The sequence below is a fragment of the Citrus clementina genome, unplaced genomic scaffold (genome assembly GCF_000493195.1).
Source record: "Citrus clementina cultivar Clemenules unplaced genomic scaffold, Citrus_clementina_v1.0 scaffold_8, whole genome shotgun sequence".
NCBI lineage: Eukaryota > Viridiplantae > Streptophyta > Magnoliopsida > Sapindales > Rutaceae > Citrus > Citrus x clementina.
Window position 1 is genome coordinate 22559872 of NW_006262022.1, and position 24274 is coordinate 22584145.

Here is a 24274-nt window from a genome sequence, read left to right on the forward strand (position 1 = left end):
CTGTTGTATTTTAAAAAATATTTTGATAATTTTTTTACTTGTATGATGAAAAATCTATTATATGTTTAATAATTTTGTTAAAATTATTATTTAAAAATTATATTTACTACATATGATTAATTTTTATTTTATAATTATAATTTTTTTTACAAAATCTGTACCGCTCCTTTGTTCCAAACAGAATCTTAACTAACTAAAAAAAGCTATTGTCTAACAACCATTAACATTTAACAATGGACTTGTCATCTGTCATTTACTGTAATGCACTTTCATTAGATTATATAACGAAGTACTTATTGCGCATAATGAGTGGTACTCCCCATCCTTATATAAGTAAGGAAAATTATCATTCGTATACCTCAAGTTTACGCTTTTATCAAAAATATTATAATACTTTAAGGGTGTATTAATCGTTCACCTTAAATTGACAAAAGTTATCTGTCGACCACTAAACCGTTAGCTGACATTTGAAAGTTAACAGAACTATAATGAATTGACGATTTTACTCTTGAAAATTATCACTTGTATACCCTTAAAATCTCTTATTATTACTTATATATCCTTAAATTATTACTTGTATCATATGAAAAGACCAAATTTTTTCTATAACTGTCTGACGTCATCATATTTAAATGGCAACTAACGATTTGATGGATGACAGATACATTTTGTCAACTTAAGGTAGACGACTGATATACCCTGAAAATATTGTAATAAATTTGATAATGAAATAAACTAAAAGTATACGATTGATAATTTCTCTAAAAGCAAACATCTCTGTAACATGTCCATTATAGTATTATATGTAGTAGATGGTTTTGGTAAATGGTGGGACCTAAGAATTAATTCTAGAGGGAGTTAGGGTAAAAAGTGATACAATTATTATTATTCTCTTTGTAAAAGAAAAATGATAATAAGGTTCCCTTTGATTTAATTTTTCACATAAAGCTTATTTGAGTAGAATTTTTATTAATAAATTTTTTATAAGTTGAAATTTTACTAAAAAAAAATTAATTATTTGATTATTAATGATAACTTTTATTAAAAATTATAAAATTACTTTAAGAGACAAATTTTTAAAATCATGTAATGAAATGAATGAAATAAGAATGTGAAATAAATAATAGACATTTTAAACAATTTAACTTTTGAAAAACCTCTCCCACCTCTATTTCCAAAAACTCAAAATTTAATATCCAAAATCCCTACTCAAAATAAACCAAACAACAATAAAAATATTTTAAAAATAACTTTTGGGATTAAATAAGTATTTATAATTATTATATAAGTAATATCAAACTGATATCGAATGTTAAAACAATTTATATTTTAGTAAGTTTCAATTTACACCTTTCGAAAATTGATATATCGGAGTTAAATATTTATTTCTATGTCTTCTCTTTTATTCTCTCTACCTTTCTTCCTTAATGTTGAATGTTAATCTATTGATCACCGCGTGTGTGAGAACAAGATCCCTGTTGTTCCGCAACTTGAGGCTGTTAGTTTCTTAATATTTTTTATTCAAGTCCTTCATATATAGCCTACCTTCTGTTATCTTTTTTTTCTTCTTTGGGTTTTGGTAGGCTGGTGATAATGATGTAGAAACCCTAAAGATTCATGCACAAGACTTCCATGCAATAACCTACTAAATGAGGCAACATATAGTCTCATGTCTCAATTGATCTGAAATTCACGTAATGATCCTTGATTCAGTGCCATGAGCTGTTTAATTCTGATATTGAAAGTCACACTTGATTTGCACTTTTCAACAAAATTGATGGGGGCAAGGTCATTGCCATTTTGGGGCGCAATTGTGATAATACTGAAGTTTCCTCAATTTTCTTTTTTCTTATGGGTTAATTACTATCCAAATTGGTAAATCAACCTGCTTGGGAAACCACGTGAGCATGTATATAGGTTTATAAATTTGTAAATAATCACCGTTTGACTTAAACAGAAAGGAGGTCAGAGAAAATTGATTGCCTTTGACCTCACTCTAAAGTTGTTCTAACAACCAGTCCTTCTCAATTGAGCTTCAAACTACAAATTTCTATCACCTAATCATGCTATATACCCTGCATCTACTCCATATATATACACACACGACCGTATAGGCTTCAATGAATACATACACAACGACTAATTCCAGCTTGAGCAATTAGACTCTCTTAACCTAAAGAGAAAAGAGATACAGAGAAGAAATGGGAGCTTCTCTTCTTCGATCACCAGCATTTCTAGGAGTCATTTGCTCATTTATCAACTTGTGTCTGCTTGCTGAGCCTGCACTCGGTGTCACCAGGCACTACAAGTTTGATGTATGTGTAATAATTCATATGACGAGTTATTTTCATTTTTCAGGGTACAGTTTATAACTCATTGACATATTGTAGATCAAGTTGCAAAATGTGACCCGTCTTTGTAACACCAAGAGCATTATATCAGTAAATGGGAAGTTTCCAGGGCCTCGCATTGTAGCAAGGGAGGGTGACCAGCTTCTTATCAAAGTTATGAACCATGTCCAGAACAATATTTCCATCCATTGGTAATAGCATTCCCTTTTGGAGGAAAATAATATGTTCTCTTGTTCAATTGCAAGCTGTAATGATATGTTTGGAACAGGCATGGAATTAGACAGCTTCGAAGTGGATGGGCCGACGGACCAGCTTATATTACTCAATGCCCCATTCAAACAGGGCAGAGCTACGTTTACAACTTCACCATTGTTGGCCAAAGAGGAACACTCTGGTGGCATGCTCACTTATCGTGGCTACGATCAACTCTCTATGGTCCCATCATCATTCTTCCCAAGCGTGGCATTCCTTACCCATTTACCAAGCCTTACAAGGAAGTTCCCATTATCTTTGGTAGTGGAAGCTTGCCTATTTCGCCTCTTTGGTCAATTGGTAGTCAAAATTTTCTAACATTAACAACTAAAAAATAACAATAATGGTTTAAACTGCAGGAGAGTGGTTCAAAGCAGATCCTGAGACTATCATTAGCCAGGCCCTACAAACAGGTGGAGGCCCAAATGTATCTGATGCATATACCATCAATGGACTCCCAGGGCCATTGTATAACTGCTCTGCCAAAGGTCTGAAACTGTGGATGCAGGCATTAATTGACAATGTTGTTTTCAAATGCAATTTTTTTTTCCTTTTTTTTTTCATACTTAAATTGGTGTTGCCAGACACATTCAAGCTGAAGGTGAAGCCCGGAAAAACTTACCTTCTCCGATTAATCAATGCTGCACTGAATGACGAGCTCTTCTTCAGCATAGCAAACCACACCCTTACAGTTGTTGAAGCTGATGCTATTTACGTTAAACCTTTTGAAACTGAAACACTACTCATTGCCCCTGGACAGACAACGAATGTTCTTCTCAAAACAAAACCTCACTACCCAAGTGCCACATTTTTCATGAAAGCTAGACCTTATGTAACTGGCCAGGGCACTTTCGACAATTCAACCGTTGCTGGTATCTTAGAGTATGAAAAACCACTCAATTTCCATCTTTCTAGCAACTCCATTAAAAATCTTCCCCTCTTCAAACCAGTTCTACCTGCTCTCAATGACACTTCCTTTGCTACAAGTTTTACAAATAAGCTTCGTAGCTTAGCAAGCACACAGTTTCCTGCCAATGTGCCCCAGAATGTTGATAGGCGATTTTTCTTCACGGTAGGCCTAGGAACAAGCCCCTGCCAGAGTAACCAAACCTGCCAAGGTCCCAATGGAACCATGTTTCAAGCTTCAGTCAATAACATTTCTTTTGTAATGCCAACCACAGCTCTACTCCAAGCTCACTTTACTGGAAAATCAGATGGTGTTTACACCCCTGATTTTCCTACCAGTCCATTGATTGCATTTAATTATACGGGCACTCCACCCAATAACACGATGGTAAGCAATGGAACAAAGCTAGTGGTGCTTCCTTTTAACTCTAGTGTGGAGCTAATAATGCAGGATACAAGCATTCTTGGAGCTGAGAGCCACCCTCTTCACTTGCATGGCTTCAATTTCTTCGTTGTCGGCCAAGGTTTTGGAAATTTCGATCCAAATAAGGACCCTACAAAATTTAACCTTGTCGATCCCGTTGAAAGGAACACAGTTGGCGTGCCCTCGGGTGGCTGGGTAGCAATTCGGTTCCTTGCAGATAATCCAGGTGAATGAGATAAAACAATAGGCACCATAATATGCATGCATACTGTTTGAATGCCATTTAATCATAATTATATAAATTTCTTCGCAGGAGTATGGTTTATGCATTGCCACCTTGAAGTGCATACAAGCTGGGGTCTGAAGATGGCTTGGATTGTTTTAGATGGAAAGCATCCTAATCAGAAGCTACCCCCTCCACCAGCAGATCTTCCTCAGTGCTGACAATAATTTTATATTATATATATGTATATTTCACTGCTGAGGTCATTCTGGGCACCTTTTTTTATTGATTCAATTCTTTGGCGGCATCAAATTATTTGTGCTTTCTTTATCGCTGTGGAATCTGAGAAAAGAGTGGATATATTTTTTTTTTCTTTTTGTATCATTTATCTTCAATAACATAATCACAGTACGGAACTTTTTTCCTTTTTTTTTTTTTTGCCCTTTGAGACGGAGTCCATGTTTGCTGAGGAAGCTCTGCTACTTGACAAGTAAAAACACAGATGCATTTTGAACTTAAGTGAAATGGACAATTTTTCATTGTGTGTATCGAAGAAATAAGTTAAACTGAGGGATACGACGCCAAAATGTCAATCGGATAGCATGTAAATGTCTGTGAAGCTGACTACCAGCTGCAATAGGGTCGCTTTGTAAGATTCCAACTTTCTTTGGCATACTGATATGAATTAAAAATGAAACGTAGCTTCATTAGATAGTTTTGCCGTACGGAAGTTGTACTTTTAGATTTAGGAGCCATATTTATCCTTTGCTTTTAACTCAAAGCTTGTAGCTTGAATACTCTATTGAAGTTGAAAATAGTCACTTGCTGTTGTTGTACGAATCAAAGTTTATTTTGTAATCTGTTCTGTTTGGGTACAGAGAAAAGTTTGACTTGAAGAGAAAAGTTGATGAATTCAAGATATTTTCATTACTCATTGAATCTGATTTACAAGCCTCGTTTACACTAATGTTCAGAACTTTGTATACACAACAAATGCATGTGCTGAGATTTAGCTCAAGATTAATAAACTGAAAACAATTTCTAACGACCTTGCTTACTCAGCAGTCACGTCATTAGAGTTAGTTAACTAATTGACTTGACTAACATGCAGAGCTAAACCAAATTAATTTTGAAGAAAAAACTCAACTTTTCTTCTCAGACCCTTTTTAATCCAAAAACTAAAGGTTATATAACACATAATTTTCGACTTTTAAAGGACGACAAAAAAAAAAGGAATTCATTTCCTTTTTTTAAGTCAAAGAAATAATTTCTAGAGAATTTTCTGTCTTTTTTTAAGTCAAAGAAATTCCCAAAGAAATTAGGATAATTTTTTGGAATTGTGTGAACTGTTTGAGAGGGCTCTTCATAACCCAAAGAAGATTTGAAGAAAAGTGAATTAATTTAGAAGGAAAAACCCAACTTTTCTTCCCTAGCCCATTTTGGGATAAAAATTGAAGGCTGTAACATAGGAAAATGTTTGGTGTAAAGAAGAATGATAAAAAGACGAGAGAAATAATGAAGAAATGAGTAGAGAGAGAGTGAGTGGGTAGAGAGAGAGAGAGTAAAATTCTCTCGTCTTTCTCTCGTGCTTCTCTCTCTCTAGCACTATTCTATAACATATGCTTTTGGGTCTTTAAACGACAATTTTAGAATTTTGAGTTGACTTTTTGCACAACGTTAATATTGGCAAAACTAAACCATAAGGAAAAAAAGGAGTCAATTTTAAGCCTTAAAATAATTTCTATAGAATTTTTGGTCTTTTTTGAAAAATAAAAGAAAATAAAGGAATAATGGGAAACTATTGTAGAGGGTTCTTTATGACCTAAAGAAGATTTTCGTCAAAGAAAACCGAATTAGTTTTAGAAGAAAAACCCAATTGAATTAGTTTTACAATAAAAACCCAATTTTTCTTCTTAGGCTAATTTTGGACTAAAAATTAAAGGTTATAGCACACAGTTTTAGGCTTTTAAAGGATGATTATGGAACTTTGAGTTTTTTTTTTTGTACACACGTCAATATTAACAAAACTATACCATCCGAAAAAAAAAAAAACAAGCGTGGATTTCGAGCCCATAATAATTTCTATAGAATTTTCGGTCTTTTGCTGAAAAATCAAAGAAAATCCCAAAGAAATTAGAAGAACTTTTTTGGAAAGATGTGTAACTATTTGAGAGTGCTATTTATGACCTAAAAAAGATTTTGGTGGGAAAAAAAAAAACAGGTTTGATGAAAACCCAACTTTTCTACTAGAGCCCATTTTGGGCCGAAAACCGAAGGTTATATAGCATGTTTTTTTTTTGTTTTTTAAAGGATGATTTTGGAACTTTAAGCTGATTTTTTGCACTAGTGTAGATATTGGCAAAATTATACCACAGGGAAAAACTTGGGATTGATTTCGAGCCCCAAAATAATTTATATGGAATTTTCTATCTCTTTTTAAAAAAATCAAAGAAAACCCCAATGAAATTAAGAGAACTGTTTTGAAAGGTATGAAACTGTTTAAGAAGGCTCTCTATGACCCAAATAAGATTTTAGTGGAAGAAAACATAATTAGTTTAGGAAGAAAAACTCAACTTTTTTTTTCTTAGGCATATCTTAGGCCCAAAACTAAAGACTATAGCATATAGTCTTGCGCTCTTAAAGGATAATTTTGGAACTTTGAGCTACTTTTTTATAAGCTTGTCAACATAAGTGAAACAATACCGTAGGAAAAGAATGGGAGTAGAATTTCCAATCTTCTTTTTTTTTTTATAGAATCAAAGAAAATCCTAAAAAATTAGGAGAATTTTTTGGAATGGTGTGAAACTGTTTGAGAGAGCTTTTTATAACCCAAAGAGGGTTTTGGTGGAAGAAAACATTATTAGTTTTAAAGAAAATCTTACTTCTTGGGCTCATTTTGAGCCAATAGTCAAAGGTTATAGCACACAAAGTCTTTGAAAAATACACCAAACAATCTTAGAAGTTAAAATACCTAGAGAATTTACTTGGCAAAAGCTCATAGAATTCCAAGCCTTTCATTTTCAGATTTTTCAAGAGCGTCGCTTTATTTATAAGACGATAACCAACACAGATTGACTAATTGATGGCAAATTGATCATTAGAAGAGACAGGAGCGGTTAAAACAATTTCAATTTTTGTATCGGTTCATCAACGCATGAGATTATTGAATGGAATTCGATACGATGAACAAAAAAATATAATTCTGAATTTTATTATTTTACAACAGATTAATAATACAACAAGGGAAAAAATAACATTTGTCGGCCAACTGCAGAGCTTCAAGGCTTCAAAGTCATCTATTCATCCGAGCAACACTTGAATTAATGGAATTACAAACAAATAGTGAATATTAAAACGGAGCACCAGTGCTGTTTATTTTATTAAGCAAATCCTGGATTGAGTGCTAATGCCTCCTGATAAATCATGTCCTTTATTTGCTCTTCTCCCAGGCTTTGTTGCTCAAAATCAAAAGAAAATGGCTCTGGGCAGACCGGTTCATCGGCTTCATCATGTAATCTTGCAAGATAAGGATGGGCTAGTGCTTCGTCAACTGCTCAAAGACAAAATTTTCACTGATGATTAATTACAAGGATAGGGAACTTGTAGATAATGTATCAAGGGGAAAAAAAAAGAGAAAAAAATTTGTTTAAAGTGCCTTGAATTGTGTTAATCCATAATCAGAGCCAAAATAATAATCGTCTGAGGACAAGTTCAAATCATGTTCAAAAAAGCTCAATGCAGGGAATTCGGTATAAAATTTTCTTCTAGTATTATATGTGGAATTCAAATCCGAACCTCTTGCACCACTCTAGAGGTCTATAAGTTGAACCAACACACACCATACAGGAGAAGATTTCAATTTCATGACTGAAATAAAATAAATTCTATGCATCCACAACAACACTGAAATGGCTTATATGGAACAAAAAATTCACCAGTAATTCTCTTCATGGGATCAAATGTAAGCATTCTGTCTACAAGATCAATAGCCAGTGGATGAACATGTGGAAAAACTTGGGCTAACGACTGACGAGGATGTTGGGGAAGTTGTCGTATATATCTTTTTGCATCCTCATTACGGACAAACCCCAGATCAGCATCTGTTGGTGTTCCAAGAAGCTAAAATGCATAAAACCAAGCATAAAGATTCCTTCAGTAGAGAGTTTTAGGTATATTTAAAACTTAAATCTATATTAATATAACTGAAAACAGAATTCATATAGATAAACTTAAATCAACTTCAGCAATTGATTACGAGCTTGGACTGCAACAAATAGAGCAAAATTAAAGGAGGGTTTAAAGGACTGTCAAACTCATTACCATTTACCATTTACAAAAATTGTGAAACTATAAGCTATTAATGTTGAAACATTAAACAGAAGCCATAATCAACTTTGAAAATCCTAAAAATCTGTTTTATTACTCAGTAGCATTTATCATTGCTTCAACACTGATTTCATCAATGCAGGACCAACCCAAAACACACAATTCGTTACAGTCTTGTAACTTATAAATTTTAAATCCAGAACATTGGTTAATGCATGCAAGAAAATCATCAGAATCAACTCATTCAATGGCTAATGCATAAACAACTAGCTCCAAGTACCAAATTTCAACTCACCTCTATCAATAAGCGCATCTGATGCACGTGATCGTTTCCTGGGAACAGAGGCCTTCTGTTCATAAGCTCCATAAATATACAGCCAACAGACCACACATCTATTGCAGCAGTGTAGTCAGATGAGTTCAATAACAACTCAGGGGCTCGGTACCATCTTGTGACAACATACTCTGTCATGAACTCATTCTCCGAGGTTGGACGAGCAAGACCAAAATCACAAATTTTTAAATCACAATTTGCATTTAACAAGAGATTGCTGGGCTTCAAATCCCGATGAATAACATTTGCTGAATGGATATACTTGAGTCCTCGAAGAAGTTGATACAAGAAATACTGCAGTAGATAGAGAATACAAAAGGTAAGGCAATCTCATAATTGTGATGGATGAGTTTTTAAATTATTTGTATGAAAAAAAAGGGAAGAAACATTGAAGTAATACCTGGCAGTGCTCCTCGGATAAACTTTGATTTGAGCGAATAATTTGGTAAAGGTCAGTGTCCATGAGTTCCGCAGCAATATAGACATCAGTGAATTCTCTTCGTAACGGTGGGGGAACCACATCTTTTACAGCTATCACCTGTTTTACATTTCAAGTATAAATTTGTACAAGTTAGAATACATTAAAAAATAATAACATCTTAGGTTCAAGATTCATTTATTTAGTGTTTAAACGTTCTTCTTTTCTTAGTAGTTAGAATAGAACTATAAGACAGTTTCAAACCTGAAGGAATAATTAGGAGTGCTCTTAGGCTATTTTTTAGTCATAAATGAAATAGATTTCATCAAAAAGGACTTTGTAGTTTAAAGTCACTTGTGAGAAACATCTTGTGTTTGCTTCCTCAAGAGCTACTTTTACAAACGTAAAAGTGCTTTCAAGAAAGCAAGTTTTGTAAGTTGCAATTTCTCATAATCTATGCAAATCCAATCATAATTCGTACAATGTCTGAAATAATCAGATTGTTGTATGGCATACAAATAAAAATCAATAAAATCAGCTAAAGAGAAAAAAATGAAAAAAAAAAAACTCACATTTTCATGATCCAAATGTTGCAGAAGCTTAATCTCACGAAGCGTTCGCTTGGCATCCATGTGATTATCAAAAGCGTTCGCTATTTTCTTCATCGCAACGAGCTCATTCGTCTCCGTATTCAACACCGAGCTTCAAATTTCAAAACAAGAACCAAAATCCATTTCATTTCAACATACAAAACCGAATCGTATCGAAATCGAATCAACAAAACAAAACAAAATAAGCTCGATCAGAACAAGTACCAAACGATCCCGTACGCGCCGCGACCAATCGGCATGATCGGAGGCCGATACTTGGCCGTGATTTCAAACAAGTTTCCAAATATATTGTACTGTATAAACTGACCGCCGTGCGTCGGTACCGCAGGAAAATCAGCCGTTTGACCTACGCCGTTGACCTGCGCCACGTCAGCCATTTTACTCTCTCTCTTTTTCTCTCTAATTAATTTTCTACGCTCTCGTTTGTGGTTGTGTTTTTATCGAGTATGGAGGGCTTGAATGTGCTGGTGCTCACATATATAATTAATAAAAAAAAATAAAAGTAAATTATTTGAATCTTGTTTTGTTTCAACGCACGTGCCAGGAAGATGGAAGGAAAACGCGCGAGGGAATGAGGCGCGTTTGTTTGGAAGAACGGGATTAAGGGTTGAGATTAGAGCCGCCCCTGATCGACGGTTGGTATTTCCTCGACCTTTTCAACGGCCAACTGCTTTTTGCGTATACAGTAGAAAGCAAAGAAAAATAATAATAATTTTTTTTAATTTAAAAATGATGAGACTGCGTGAACCGTCGTCGTCTTGATAATTAGACATGTGGATTAAATTATGACTTATAATATTATTATCTTTTGATTTATTAGGCATAATTTGGTGGATAATTTTGTCTATACGTGAACGCTGATATCGAGGGTCCCACGTGAATATATGGACTCTAGAGTCTAGAGTTGAATTGAAGGCCAGGCTGTGTTTATTTAATTGATTTTGAGGTTTCATGTGAACGTGTGATACGGTTAAACTTTTGACTGTGAGAATGAGCCAACTACGCGTCTACTAAACGTGACGCTGAATTAGCTAGCCATTTGTCAAATACGACAATTTGAGATGGCTCCATTATTGAACGAATAATGGATACTAATGCTGCGTTTTTTTTTTTTGAATACTGATTAATCATTATATTACTGCATTACACAGATATTTACAATTGCTATTATAACAGATATATTATACTGATATTTACAATAAGAAATATATGATTAGGACTTATATTATTACATTGAATTCTGTGAAGTACATGCCCAGACAAATAATCCCTTACAGAAGAGGGATGTCCATACTCCACTCGTATTGCACGAGGGAGAGGAAATTTTTTGAAATATTAAACAAATAAGCACGTTAGCCCCCACAAATGCTTTTGTGGGGGCTTGAACCGCTGCCCTCACAAGTATTGTGAGGGTAGCAGCCCACCACTCCGACCAAGGCCGAAGTGGCTACTAATAGCAACACTAATGCTACGTTTACTTTTTAGATTGGAGTGAGAATTTTGAGGATTGTGAATTCTTGAATTAAGAGTGTGGAGTGAGAGTGGGAGTATGGTGTTTATTTAGACTAAATGAAAGTATGGATTGTCAATCAGAATCATAATTATTTGTTTATTTTATCTTAGATTGGGAGTAAATTATTTTAAATTATAATTTTATCCTTATGTACAGAATTATAATTTATAATTAAAAAATTAATAAAAAATATATTTAGAAAATAAAATAAATATTTTATTATATTTATAAATTAATAATAATTACTAATATTCTTAATTATGTAAATCATAATTTTTTATTAATTTTAATTTAAATTATGTGAATAAAAATTATTAATAATAGCAACACAAATGAAATATTATTATTGATAATATAGTACAAAATTAATATTTTTTTAGAATAAAATATTTATTATTATTAATTAAATAATTAATTAATATTTATTAAAATTAATGTTTAATATTATTAATTTAAATATAATATTTATTTATTTTTATTTTATTAAATTTAATAAAATAAATATGATATAATTATTATTTTTAATAAATACGATATTATTTATTTTATTAAATATTATTTATTTATTTTAATTTTAATTATAAGGATAAAATAGGAAGAGGGGGGAGTGGATTCCCACTCCCACCTCCCCCCATGGGAGTGGGAATCCCACTCCCCACTCCAAAATTGAGTGGGACCCACTGATTCCCACTCCCACTCCCACTCCCACTCTCCTCTTTTTTAAGATAAGTAAACACTGAAGTGGGAGAAATCCACACTCCACACTCTCACTCCAACAAGTAAACACTACCTAAATGTGTTCAGTAGTGCACGACTCTATTGCCGAAGATATTTCAAGGAACATTACCTTAGCTACTGTTTTTTTTTTTAATTTAGATAATTTGAAAAGATAATTACAACTTATCTCTTTTAATAACTCATACGTGTTATTTCACTAGGGTATCTTGTTTATCATAACTTTCTATACATCGAATGCTATTAAAGTAGTTAAATAAAAATAATATTTAAATTCTCTTAGTAAGCATCAAAATTTAATGTGGAAGATAATGCTTCCGCAACCGTGACAAATGGTGACTTGAACTTGGCAAAATTCTGGGCCGCAGAAGAAAGAAAGTCAAGTTTACTCTTAAAATGTCAATTTCAAACTTCATCGAGTCAAAGATTGCAGGTTGTATTTTTCTCCAACCGTTCGGAACCTTGGACCAATTATTTATAGCATGAGGCACGAGTAATTTAATTTGTAATCTCTATCCTCAAACAATTGAAATATTACAAGCGGCAATCAGATTGATAAGAAGACAAACAAGAACATATGACTCGGGGCATGTTTGATAAGTTACAATTATTGTGAAAAAGAAAAAAAAAATTTCAACTGTGAAAATAAAGTTGATAGTTTGAGTTGAGTATAACTTTAAACTAATAAAAATATTATAAATTTTTTATTATATAGACGTCTAACAAAATTAATTTAATTTTTAAATCACAATAATAATAGTTATTAAAATTTTTAATAACATAGGGATATTTCTTAATTTTTTTAGGGAAATTATCATTAATATACTTTAAATTTGCACTTTTATAAAAAAATATTACAATACTTTAAGGGTGTATCAATTGTCCACCTTAAATTGACAAAAGTTATTTGTCGACCACTTAACCGTTAACTGCAGTTTGAAAGTTAACGGAACTGTAGTGAATTGACGATTTTATCCTTAAAAATGATCACTTGTATACCCTTAAAATATTTTATTATCACTTATATACCTTTAAATTTATCAGTTGTATCATATGAAAAGGCTAGATTACCCATATGACGTCATCATATTTAAACGGCAAGTAATAATTTAGTGGATGTCAGATACATTTTGTCAAACTTATGGTGGACGACTGATATACTCTGAAAGTGTTGTAGTGAATTTGATAACGGAGTAAACTAAGGATATGCGATTGATAATTTTCTTTTTTTTAATAATAAGTTAACATTATTTTTAAGAGTGATAATACAGTCACAAACTCTTGTGCAAACTTATCTTATACAAACTGATGTGGCATTAATTTATTGGTTGAATGAAAATATTAAATAATAGAAATAAATCATGTGGGTCAAGAGATATTTAATTTAACCAATGAATTAACGCCGCATTAATTTGTACAAGAGTTTGTGGCTATATCATTACTCAATTTTTAATAACTACAAATTAACAATAAATTTTTTTCAATTAATCAATTAAATTCTTCTTATCAATTTTTTTTAATTAGATCTTTTTGACCATTCAAATTACTTTACCATAAGGTTTATTTGACTATCTTACCCTTATGAAATGAAATGAATAAATTGCCCAATATATATGTCCTTGTATCATAAACTATTTAATTTTGATTATAATCTAACATTTTTAAATAAAATTCTAATAATTTTCAATATCCTGCTAGTAAATTACATAAATTTGACACTTTAATAATTTACCTGAATACTATATCATAAAGACATTAAGTTAATTTTAATTAACAATTAATAATCATATTAATAAAAGTAGTATTAACACATTATTTAGAAATTATGATTTTTGTATAAAAATTCAAAAGAATACACTTTTGGTACTTTCATCTTATAAAGGTAGAATAATTAATTTAAACCTAGACTAAAGCAGTCTTAATACAGAAATATAATTAAAAAAATCTAAGGCACAAAAAATTAAACTAAGATAAATTTAATTAATTAGTTCTTCAAAATTCTTCTTTATCTAAATTTTAAAAAATTATTTGATTTTTTTTTTTTTTTTTTGTAATTAGTTTCTTAACGGGGGTACGTTAACAAAAAGCGTGGGATAAAAATATCGCCATCCTAGAACTGTACCATTTAAGCCCCCAGTTTACTTGTTCAACTTGTAATCTGGAGATGGTTCAAGGACCTGAAAATGAGTTTGTTTGTGAACTTTGGAATATCATCTCCCATAAAAGACAATGAAGTAGTCAGCGCTGGTGCGCGTAAATTTTATATTGTTCGTTTCTTCAGGAATGGTTTACTTCAGCAGTTCATCACTCTGGCTTAGAGGTGGCATTTTGGGACATGCCGGCTAATAGGCAGCGGCCATAAATGATCTTGGCAGAAACATTTGGCCATGTTAGCATTGGCCTAAGTGTCACCTAACGTTGCCCACAAGACGGAGTTAAAAGAGCTCCAAAAGAAAGATCGGATATAGCAAGTGCGTGATTTAAGATAATGCCGTTGATTTTGAAACCCATCAATATAATGGACCGCTAAAGCAAATTGTTTGCTGTAAGTGGAAAGTGTCGTGCCTTTCGCAACAGAAACCAAGCAAACATTGAACATCATGCTACCGATACTGCATTTTGTGACCAGACACATATACGGCGAAAAAGCTAAACCAAACTTGGTGGATAATTCACATCTAGTCTGAAAACAGTTGATATTATTAGTTCTAAAGGATGATAGTAACCATAGTATTCGACCCAACTTTTCACAATCCACCATGTGCAACAAAACAAAACCACAAAATTCCACCAACAACATCTTGAAATTCGAATTTTCTGAGAATTCAAAAAACATAAAATAGAGGCACACTGTTGTTGGCATCATTCCAACCATTTATTTACTCAGGTAAATTTAGGCTTCAGCAAATCTGCAACAAAGAACAGGCGCACCCAATAAGTTGAGTTGTAACATTAGGAAGATTTTTAAGAGAGGGAAAAACAATAAAATTGAAATAAGCATAATCAGCAAAGGTGAAAAGAATCTTACCCTAGCTCAGAGAGCTTGAGATGAGCCTCAGCATAATCAGCGAAGAAAGCGTCCTCATCCTGAAAGGTGATAAGAAGCAACCAAAATAATCATCAGAGTACATTCATTTGAAAATACCAACAGAACATAAAGTGAATAACAATATACCATTGAGGAAGTATAAAAATTAAGCATACGCACCGCAGCATATTTCTCAACAAGAGGGCGGAAAACAGGGTCATCCAGAAGGGCCTTGTCGGATGGCAATTGCAGAAGACCATCCTTCTCACCAGTCAAGAGCTCCCTATTTTTCATGCACACTCAAGGTCAAATTTCTCCCTAAACTACGGACTCATTTAACATTTTAAAGTAAGACTACTATTCATGCAAAAAGACTCAAACAATACACAACCGAACATGTCAGGCAAAGAGACCAGTGACACATACGTGAAGTAGGAATTGTCAAAAATGAGAGGGTTGCGGGTCCATGGTCCCTCAAATCCAGACCTCTCCTTGTGGCACCTTCCCTACAAAGTTATTCAAACCAATAAGCTGATTAGACTATAAACAATGCAGCCAATTTAACACTTCACAACCACATTATTTCAGCACACGAGGAAAGCAACAAATCTTCACAGTTTAGCACTAACCAGGGTGTGGCCACCAGAGAGAGCAACAATATCCTTGTCGCTGAGGCCCATCTGAGCACCAAAGACTTGCCTCAAGTGATCATTACCTGCAGCAATTAAATGTAAAGAAGCCATCCAAGATGAAGCAACAAAACAGCTCATTTAATAAGATCCTTAAAAAAAATACAAACCCTGTTTAGCATCAGGAAGCCGGCCTTCTTGAGGTGGCTCAGCCTTGTCCTGAGAATAGGAGACGGCCATTGTCAGTAGCAAAAAATCACAACAATACAAGATTTGTAATCAAAAACACCATACAGATAAGTATTTTATAGATAAATAGAGCAAATCACAACTAAAAGGGGAAAAAAACTAGCTAAGTGTTATAATTTCAATATACAATGTTATAATAAACAGTGTTGTAAACTTGGACGTGTGTAATGTCACATCAAAAGGGTGGCTGATATTTTATTTGATAACCAAAGTACAGTGAAAAAAGCAACAGTGCAATAACTTCAGTATCCATTACCCAGCCACTTAACCACGGAGGGCCATCCACAGAGTCACACAAAACTTGTGGTAGTCCGCATAGACAATCGTAGCAATTTGATTGCGCAACACAATTTCAAAAGCCACAAGTTTTATGTTATGAAACAACTTTCTTATTTCTAAAAATTTCCACAAATTCATCAACATCTTCCAAGCCAAGTGCAGTCGCTAAAAAAAACTAGAAAAGTATCGCATGCACATTCCTATACTGCTTCCTTTAATTTCAATTTTCACCCAACGACCAAATAAAGTTTTACACAGAACAATGAAAGCCAAAGACCAGAAAACAGAGTAACACTCACTAAAATAAATAAATAAATAAACAGTAAATAAGGCCAATTTTATCAGTAAATGAGCTATAAATGTTTCAACATTAATTTACATAAATCAAGCAAAACAATTAAACAAGCTACTAAGATCAATTTCACAAATCGATTTCATCCTCGAAACAACAGAAAAAATATTAAATCAAATTTAATTAAATAATAGCGAATAATAATAACTTACATCTCTTCCCGGGTGGAAGGGGATATCGGGCCCACCGGTAACCTCAACGCCAACAACACCAGCAAGCTACATGATCCACGATGATAAACAAAAAAGATCGGTTAAACAAATTTAAATCGGTCATCAGAAAAGTCAAAGATCGCCGTCTGATATTAACAAATTGATTTATACAGTACCTGATAAAGGTCAGCGTAGGAGATGGTAGGGAACTGCTCCTTGAACGGCTCCAAAAGCCTAACGGCAATATCGAGGCCGTTGTTGGCTGAGTGTGCCTGCTCAGCAGCGAGCCTCATGGTTCCGAATGGACCTCCGGTCTTGGTCTTCACATCATATGTACCAGCTGAGTGCCACCTGAACAATTAAAAAAAAAATCAATCTCACACCCACACATATTCAATACATACGTATAACGAGAGAGTACACGTACGCGATACGGAGCATGAGTGGAGCGCAGTTCTTCTCAGCGATGAAGCCTCTGAGCTTCCTCTTGCATTTCTCCACGGCCTTCTTGTAATCCTCGCTAACAGTGGGGTAATTCTTCGTCATCTTTTCAACTGCTTTCAAAATAAAAAACAGTTTTAGGAAATAACAAGAACAAAAACAAAAACACTTTCACATTCTACGTTAAAACGACGATCGGCATTTCAAAACGGTGGCGTACGGAACAGATCTGTTAACGTCACTGACCGCTGAATGAAATGAGAAAGAGAGACGCAAATCCTTAACAAACGAGAGTGGCACGAGCAGAGCACAAGCTCGCTATGGCCAGGAGGAGGGTGAAGATATAGTGGGGAGGAGAAAGAGAAGGTTCTAGTAGATTGATCTTAGCCGTTGGATATGCCTGATCTTGCGGCTGTTAATTAGTCAGTCAATGGACGGGTGAGACTAAGGTCTATTTCTAGATCTACGGTCAGCCATTGGGTAGGTGGGGGAAACAAATTAGGAAGTCAAGGTTTACGGGAGGAAACAAATTATTTTATTTGGTTATTTGCAAAGAGATAGACCGGCCGATTTAAACGTAAAATGACCTTTATGTACGTGGCTAAAAATGAAAAGTTTTTGAACAAGAATGAGTTGGCAGTGCTGACTGTTTAAAAAGATTAATGGCTAATAATTCATTTTAATCGTTTTTAAGTTAAGATGAGATAAAATTGACACATCATTTTGAGTAAAATGTTTTCCGTACATTATTAAATAAACCAATTAATTGTGTATTTTATTCACAATTAATTTATACATAAGGGTGAAATTTAATTATTATATTACATTTATTATAGTGGAAAACATGTGTATTTTGTGTCATATTAAAAGATTTATAAAAAATAATTATTTTTGCTGTATAATTTAAAATTTCACCCTATTTATTAATATATAAATTAAACTCAAGTTTGGAGTGAATATTTATTATACAAAAAGAAAATAATATTTGAATAGCATTAAGACAACAGAAAGACAAAAACGAGAGCATTATAATAAGTAATGTTGTTATTTTGCATGATTCAACATAAACAGTATCTACTTTTTTATTTTACTATTATCTTATTGTTACTCAAATAACAATACCTTGTATTATATGGAACTTATATTTTTTACTTAGATTATAGTTTTTTAAACGATATTATAGTTTTTAATTCTCTTCGTATACTTAATGAAATTATTGATGATAGCTTAAATTGTAATAATACAGTTTGTAAATAAAAATATTTGGCTCTTTTTTCCTCAAAAATAAAAATCAATGAACCAAACCACGAAGTTCATAAATAAATGCAATTATGCAAATAATTAAAGTCAAAATAAAGATCGTATTATTAATTTCCTCCCTTTTTAAAACGAAAATAGCCGCTGTGAAAAACCACCCCTTAAGGTTATTAAAGTCATTTCGATGCCTTTATGACGTTCATAACTCTGCAGGCATGAAAAGTATAACTATCCGCATGTGTGAACGCATCCAAATTCAGAAGATTCCATATGAGGAATAATTAAATCACCTGCTAGTGCACAGAACCTTTTATCACCCGTGAAATGCTATTGGCCATCGGAAGACCCCATGCGCCCCACTTGTTTAAAAGCATACGGTGCATCTGATTTGGTTGCGCGAATAACAAGGACCAATGATCTCCGGGAAATTTATAAAAATGGCCATAAAATTTTTACGTTTTTCAACTTTAACCCCCCAAAGTATTTTCTATCATGACTAGTCAAACACCCTATTTTTAGACTAGATTATCCTCATCACTTTTATTAAATTTACAAAGATATGCCACTTTTTCAATTCCAGCACAACTAAATACGGATCTTCCTCAACAACTTAACAAACTTTCATCACTCTCAACAAATTTCAACACTCTCGATAAATTAATGACATAATTGAATATATAATCATCAATGGGAGAGCTTCTTAAAATTAGTTTATACTCTTACACAATGTAAACCTTTAATCTATTGATTTTATCAACTAAGTTCGAAATTAAAGGGGATTTTGCTGCAAACGTTGTTATTTTTCATTTATAAAATAATGTGATTTGTTAAAGTACTTAGTTTGAGTTGAGAAATGAAGAAAAATCATTGAAAACACAAATAAAGGGCAAAAACGAAGTTCAGAACAAGTGAGACAGGCAAGTGGGACAGGTGCATGTTTCACACGAACGCACTGCATTTATGTGCGACAGGCACCTGTCCCACTGCCTGTCGCACATAAACTCACTGATTTTATGGAGTACATGATTTTGGATTTGATTTGTCTCGTCATAAGCTTCGAAACAGTATATTATACGCCTAAAAAGGACACATGTAGCTCAAGTTCTGACTTTCGAAACATATATGAAATTTAGTGAGATAGACACTTGTCCCACTTGCATGTCTCGCTAAATTATTTTAGTGAATCTTTTCTTTGGGCTATTTACTCTGCAGAGCATTTTTATTGATATATTTGATTCTATCTGAGGTTAATCACTTAAAAAAATGGTGAAATGTGAAAAGAAAAAGCTTAATAATCAAGAAAGAGAAAAGAAAAATAATTAATAAATGAATCACAATGTTACCGCCGCATGTTTTTTGATATTCCAAATTTTATGAAGAATTAAAAGTTAACAGAGGTCCCGACTTCAACTAACACGGGTGCATTTAGCATTTGGGTATCAGCATAGATAGTGCCGGCGTTCACTTTGAATCGATGAAATTAATAATTCAATTAATTTTTTTTTATTAATTTCGCACGACAACGCATTTTTTTTTGTTTGTATTATTTGAAAAGGTGTATTCTTAAAGTTATCCAAAATCGTGACGGTCCATGACTTCTTAAGATCAGGTTGTGACGTTGTGTTATTTTATTGGGTATGACATATATATTTATATACAGACCATTGTTCTTTTTTTTTTTTTAATTATTAATACAAGTGATTATAATATATGGGGAATTGCAGTGGCTGGTCTGTAAAGTAATGCTAACGCTATCATTGTCTAAATGCAACTATCATAGAAGGTTCAAAAGTGGACAAGATTGGATCCACACGAAGCACCTTAAGGATATGTGAAAATTCTTTAAGCTTAAAATATTTATTATTATTTACAACAAATAATGACATGTCTAAGGCAGTTGGTATTAGTTTAGGATTACATCTTTAATTCTTTATTAAAAGTAAAGCTTTTCAAAATTTAAAATATCGAGTTAGGCCTGCCATCACTCTGATGGCTAAAAACTAATTGATTGATACAAACTAAGTTTTTTTGTGAATATTATTTTTTCCATTAATTAAACAACACAGATATTTCTATATAAATTAGGATTTTATATGAATTAAGATTCAATGCTGAATTAAATTTTGGTTGAATACTAAATTCAGGATCAAGATTTATTTATTTTTTCATATTTTTCGTTTCTCTTATCTAACAATCCTTAATTCAATGTTTAGAAAAAGCCCATCACTAAATCCTTATTCTTTTTATATAAAAATAAGAAGATATATTAATGGAACTTATAAGGACCACTGAATTATAATCAAAGCTTAGATGGTATTTGTTTTCTAAAATAATGACTTAAAGTGACTTAACTTAATTGGTTAAGTTAATTAGAAGTATTTATTTTTATAACTTAGTAAGACTTTGTAGATAGTTTTGACTTAATAAAATAAGTTATTTTTTTGACTTTTTACTTAATGGAGAAATGTGAATCAGCCAACTAATTTCTAATGTTAAAAATATCAATGTCTTATTATTTATTTTTCATGTCTGTACAAAACTCACACATTTACCCACTAATAATCTCATATTTATTTATTTTTTTCCTTAGTTGTCATGGAATCCCTTCTCACTTTACTTCTCTCACCAAGTTCTTAAATCTCCTATTATTGGTAATCAAAGGTATTATTCTTACGCTTTTTTATATAATTATATAATATGTTTTTATAATAAAAAATTTATTAAAATGTGGTTTTATTTATTAATGATAAAATATTATGATATTTATGTTCTTTGAGATATATATTATTTATTTAACATTCAAGTTTAATAAAAATATAAATGTGAAAATACATGTTTTTAATTTTTAAAGTTAAAAAACAAATAATTTAATGTCTTTAGTTTTTAAAATTAAAAAAATGAATAACTTAATATTTATTTTTAAATATTAAAAAAAATAAACATACAATTCAAATTCAAAACATAAAAATCTATTCGGCTATAAAATATTCAAATTTCAGATATATATATATTTTTAAAAGAGGACAAAACTACGTTACAGAATCTGTAAGGTACAGACTGCAGCATCAGCCGTTGGATGTGGTTGGATGTGGAGTGAGAAACTAAACAAAAGAAAATCGGATGGTGGGATGACGGGAGATGTTTGTTACAGAATCTGTAACATAGACAGGTCCTTTTAAAGAAGCCTCCTTATTCGATGAAGATGATGTAACATTGAATTTCACATCAATGTCCCGTGTCTTTTAATGCGTTTAAACTGTTAGTTTGTCGTAAAATGATCCCTTAAACACACAATTACGCATCATACACTGTCGGTGTCGGACATCAATGGATTGGATAGGAGTTAGGACCATTAAATATATGAAATCATAATAACTAAAAGACAAAAAAAAAAAAGCTCTAATAATCTCATTACTATTTTTTTTTTCCCGTGAAAGTGGACTAAATTCATTCTAAATAAAACAATTCATTAGATTATATTGCATTTTCATACAACTAGCTAATAAACTAACAAAATCAATTGCTCTTACCGCTTTTTGTTTTCTTCTTTTCTCTTTTTACACCAGTAATGACAAAAATTAGCACAAAATTCTATCTTTACAAAGCAATTCTCTATGCCATCTGCCTAGACGCGTGGCGTGGTGTGGCAATCGTGAGCCTCAAGGATATCTTTTTCTCTTGTTAATCCTGGGTAAATCTCAAGAAAATTAGCCCATCCAGATGCTTAATCAAACAGTTGATATTGCGTAGCCAGAGACAATCTGAAAACGCACAAATGCATAACAAACCATCTAACGGGCCTCAAAATTTTTGAAGCTTATACCCCATTAGCTGAATGCAAAGATATTTTTGAATTCAAGGGCAAACTGCAAAACCCTAATTCAATTGAGGCTGAATTGGCAAACCCTAGTACATAACCTGCAGCTGATTCATCTGCTGAAAACAATAAGGCAGCAGTTGAGTAGACTGTGGCTGCACCGGCACCACTAGTACTTGTAGCAGAGGTGCAGCGGAACTTTTATTAGTCATTCCTTTTCCTGAACCAAAGCTTCAGGATAATGAGAAATAACTAATTGATAGCCTGGAACTACACATGCTGACAGTAAAACTAGAATTTGCAGCTCACCATGTGCAGCTACTCTACATCAGACTGCAAGTTAGCACCAAGATTTTACCACAATGTGAATCTAGCAATCTGCCGGAAAACAAGTGATATACGCTGGACCAGCTAATAAGCATCAGCCTTCAGAGCAGAACAGTCGCAGTCCTCTGTCATGTCTGTTCTCCAGATTGCAAGTTCACTAACTAACATGATCTATGAACATATAGGCAAGCTTCGATGAGCTCCTGTAAGACCCCATATTCTGAAATGGCCACCCATGCTTGTGTCCATCGGAGTCCCTACCTAGATAAATCAAGAGGGAAAACGACATTTTCAGACATAAGAGAGGCACCCAAAAAAAAAAAAAAATTCATCTGAACTAAAACTGAAATGTAAACTAAATCACAACAAAGTCAACAAGCACAACAAACTAATAACTGATTTATTCAAAGACAGGTCCCTAGCAACATATGATTAATAGTGACCAAGATAAAAATAGTAGTAGTACAGTATAAATTCCTGTCTCTGAAATCTTGCAAACTATTAAAAAACAGGATATATAAACCTTTCTGAAATATGGGGCTAATTCCTGAAAATTAAGCCGATACAATAGTCACTTGAGTGTTTTTTACTCTTTCCTCACCCTCAACGACTGATTTTGTTTCTCACCGTGCTCCTCATTTTGGTGATGGCTTGTATTTCAAATACTAAGCCACATGCGATTAAGAATCAGTAAAAAGGCCATATATCTTAAGGACAAAGATCTTTCAAATAAGAAGAAAGTATAAGTGGAGAAGATAAAAAATAATGTACAAATCCCACCATTATTCCCAAAGGAAACTCCTCAGTAAAAATATAACAAGCGTGCAAGTAATGACTATCTTGGGAGTCAGGGACATTAAATCAAAATAAAAGGCATAATGATTCTACTATTCTTTGAAAGGGCAAATATTTGAATCACAAAGATTCCTCAGCTTTAAGCCTTATGTGTACCTTTTCCATAAAACTGGGAAGAGAGAGATATTGCTGAGAGGTCAAGGATCAAAAGATTAAGACATAAAAATGTAAATGGAAGCAACTCATCAATATGTTACAGTGCGCTGCAAAGCATTACTATATGACCCACGTCAGCTAAATAAAAAAAAAGATAGGAACACATGAAAAATAATAAAAAATAAAAAATAAAAAATTAAATTGGGGAAAACTGAAAATAGAAAAAAGGAGTAAAAACACTTGATTCCAGCAATTGGCAAGCGAATACATGGTTTGAAAGATGACCAAAACTGAAACTTGTTAAAACTGAAATTTCTGGACTTGAATAAGTTGATTTATCTAGAAGAACTTGAGACATGACTACAAGAAAAAAAATTAGAAAAGGGGAAATGATCATGGAACAAACCAAGTAGCAAATTTTAAAATCTGTTAGTAGTAATGATCTATATACCTTGCAATTCCAGAAGGCGCAAGCTCTCCTGGAAAAAGTCCCCAAGTGAAACGCATTTACTGGGGAATCCTTGTACTTCACTGGGATCTCTCGCCGTGATCCCACTTTCCCATGTCACCCATTTCCAAGAACGGTAATGAACTTAGACAAGTTTCCCAAGTTCGAAATTGGGCTCAAGGAGGAAAGCTGTTTGAAGTTTATGGCATGTTAAGAGGTGTTATCTCATCTGTTTTGGGCATTCACTTTAT

At 32.9% G+C, this 24274-nt stretch overlaps 3 protein-coding genes across 4 annotated transcripts; 1 reads left to right on the plus strand and 2 right to left on the minus strand.

Moving 5' to 3' along the window:
- Positions 1-2143: 2143 nt before the first annotated feature.
- Positions 2144-4455, plus strand: LOC18034365 (laccase-17). The gene is made up of 6 exons (XM_006424608.2): positions 2144-2315; positions 2391-2542; positions 2620-2864; positions 2963-3091; positions 3188-4159; positions 4247-4455. The coding sequence occupies exons 1-6, from the start codon at positions 2202-2204 to the stop codon at positions 4375-4377; spliced, it is 1743 nt and encodes a 580-aa protein (XP_006424671.1). The 5' UTR covers positions 2144-2201; the 3' UTR covers positions 4378-4455.
- Positions 4456-7339: 2884 nt separating this feature from the next.
- On the minus strand, positions 7340-10304 carry LOC18034415 (mitogen-activated protein kinase 3). The gene is made up of 6 exons (XM_006424609.2): positions 10050-10304; positions 9807-9936; positions 9217-9354; positions 8778-9110; positions 8092-8275; positions 7340-7706 (listed from the first exon to the last, which is right to left on the minus strand). Exons 1-6 carry the CDS (start codon positions 10220-10222, stop codon positions 7537-7539), a joined length of 1128 nt encoding a protein of 375 aa, XP_006424672.1. The 5' UTR covers positions 10223-10304; the 3' UTR covers positions 7340-7536.
- A 4439-nt stretch (positions 10305-14743) lies between these two features.
- Positions 14744-17571, minus strand: LOC18034822 (L-ascorbate peroxidase, cytosolic). 2 transcript variants are annotated; one of them, XM_024179175.1, is made up of 10 exons: positions 17470-17571; positions 17210-17336; positions 16959-17133; positions 16783-16848; positions 15921-15969; positions 15751-15836; positions 15548-15627; positions 15302-15404; positions 15122-15180; positions 14744-15002 (listed from the first exon to the last, which is right to left on the minus strand). In XM_024179175.1, exons 2-10 carry the CDS (start codon positions 17326-17328, stop codon positions 14987-14989), a joined length of 753 nt encoding a protein of 250 aa, XP_024034943.1. In that variant the 5' UTR covers positions 17329-17336; positions 17470-17571; the 3' UTR covers positions 14744-14986. The 2 variants fall into 2 exon arrangements, with proteins under 2 accessions (XP_024034943.1, XP_006424675.2); XM_006424612.2 differs by having other exon boundaries at positions 17444-17549.
- Between the last annotated feature and the right edge of the window lie 6703 nt (positions 17572-24274).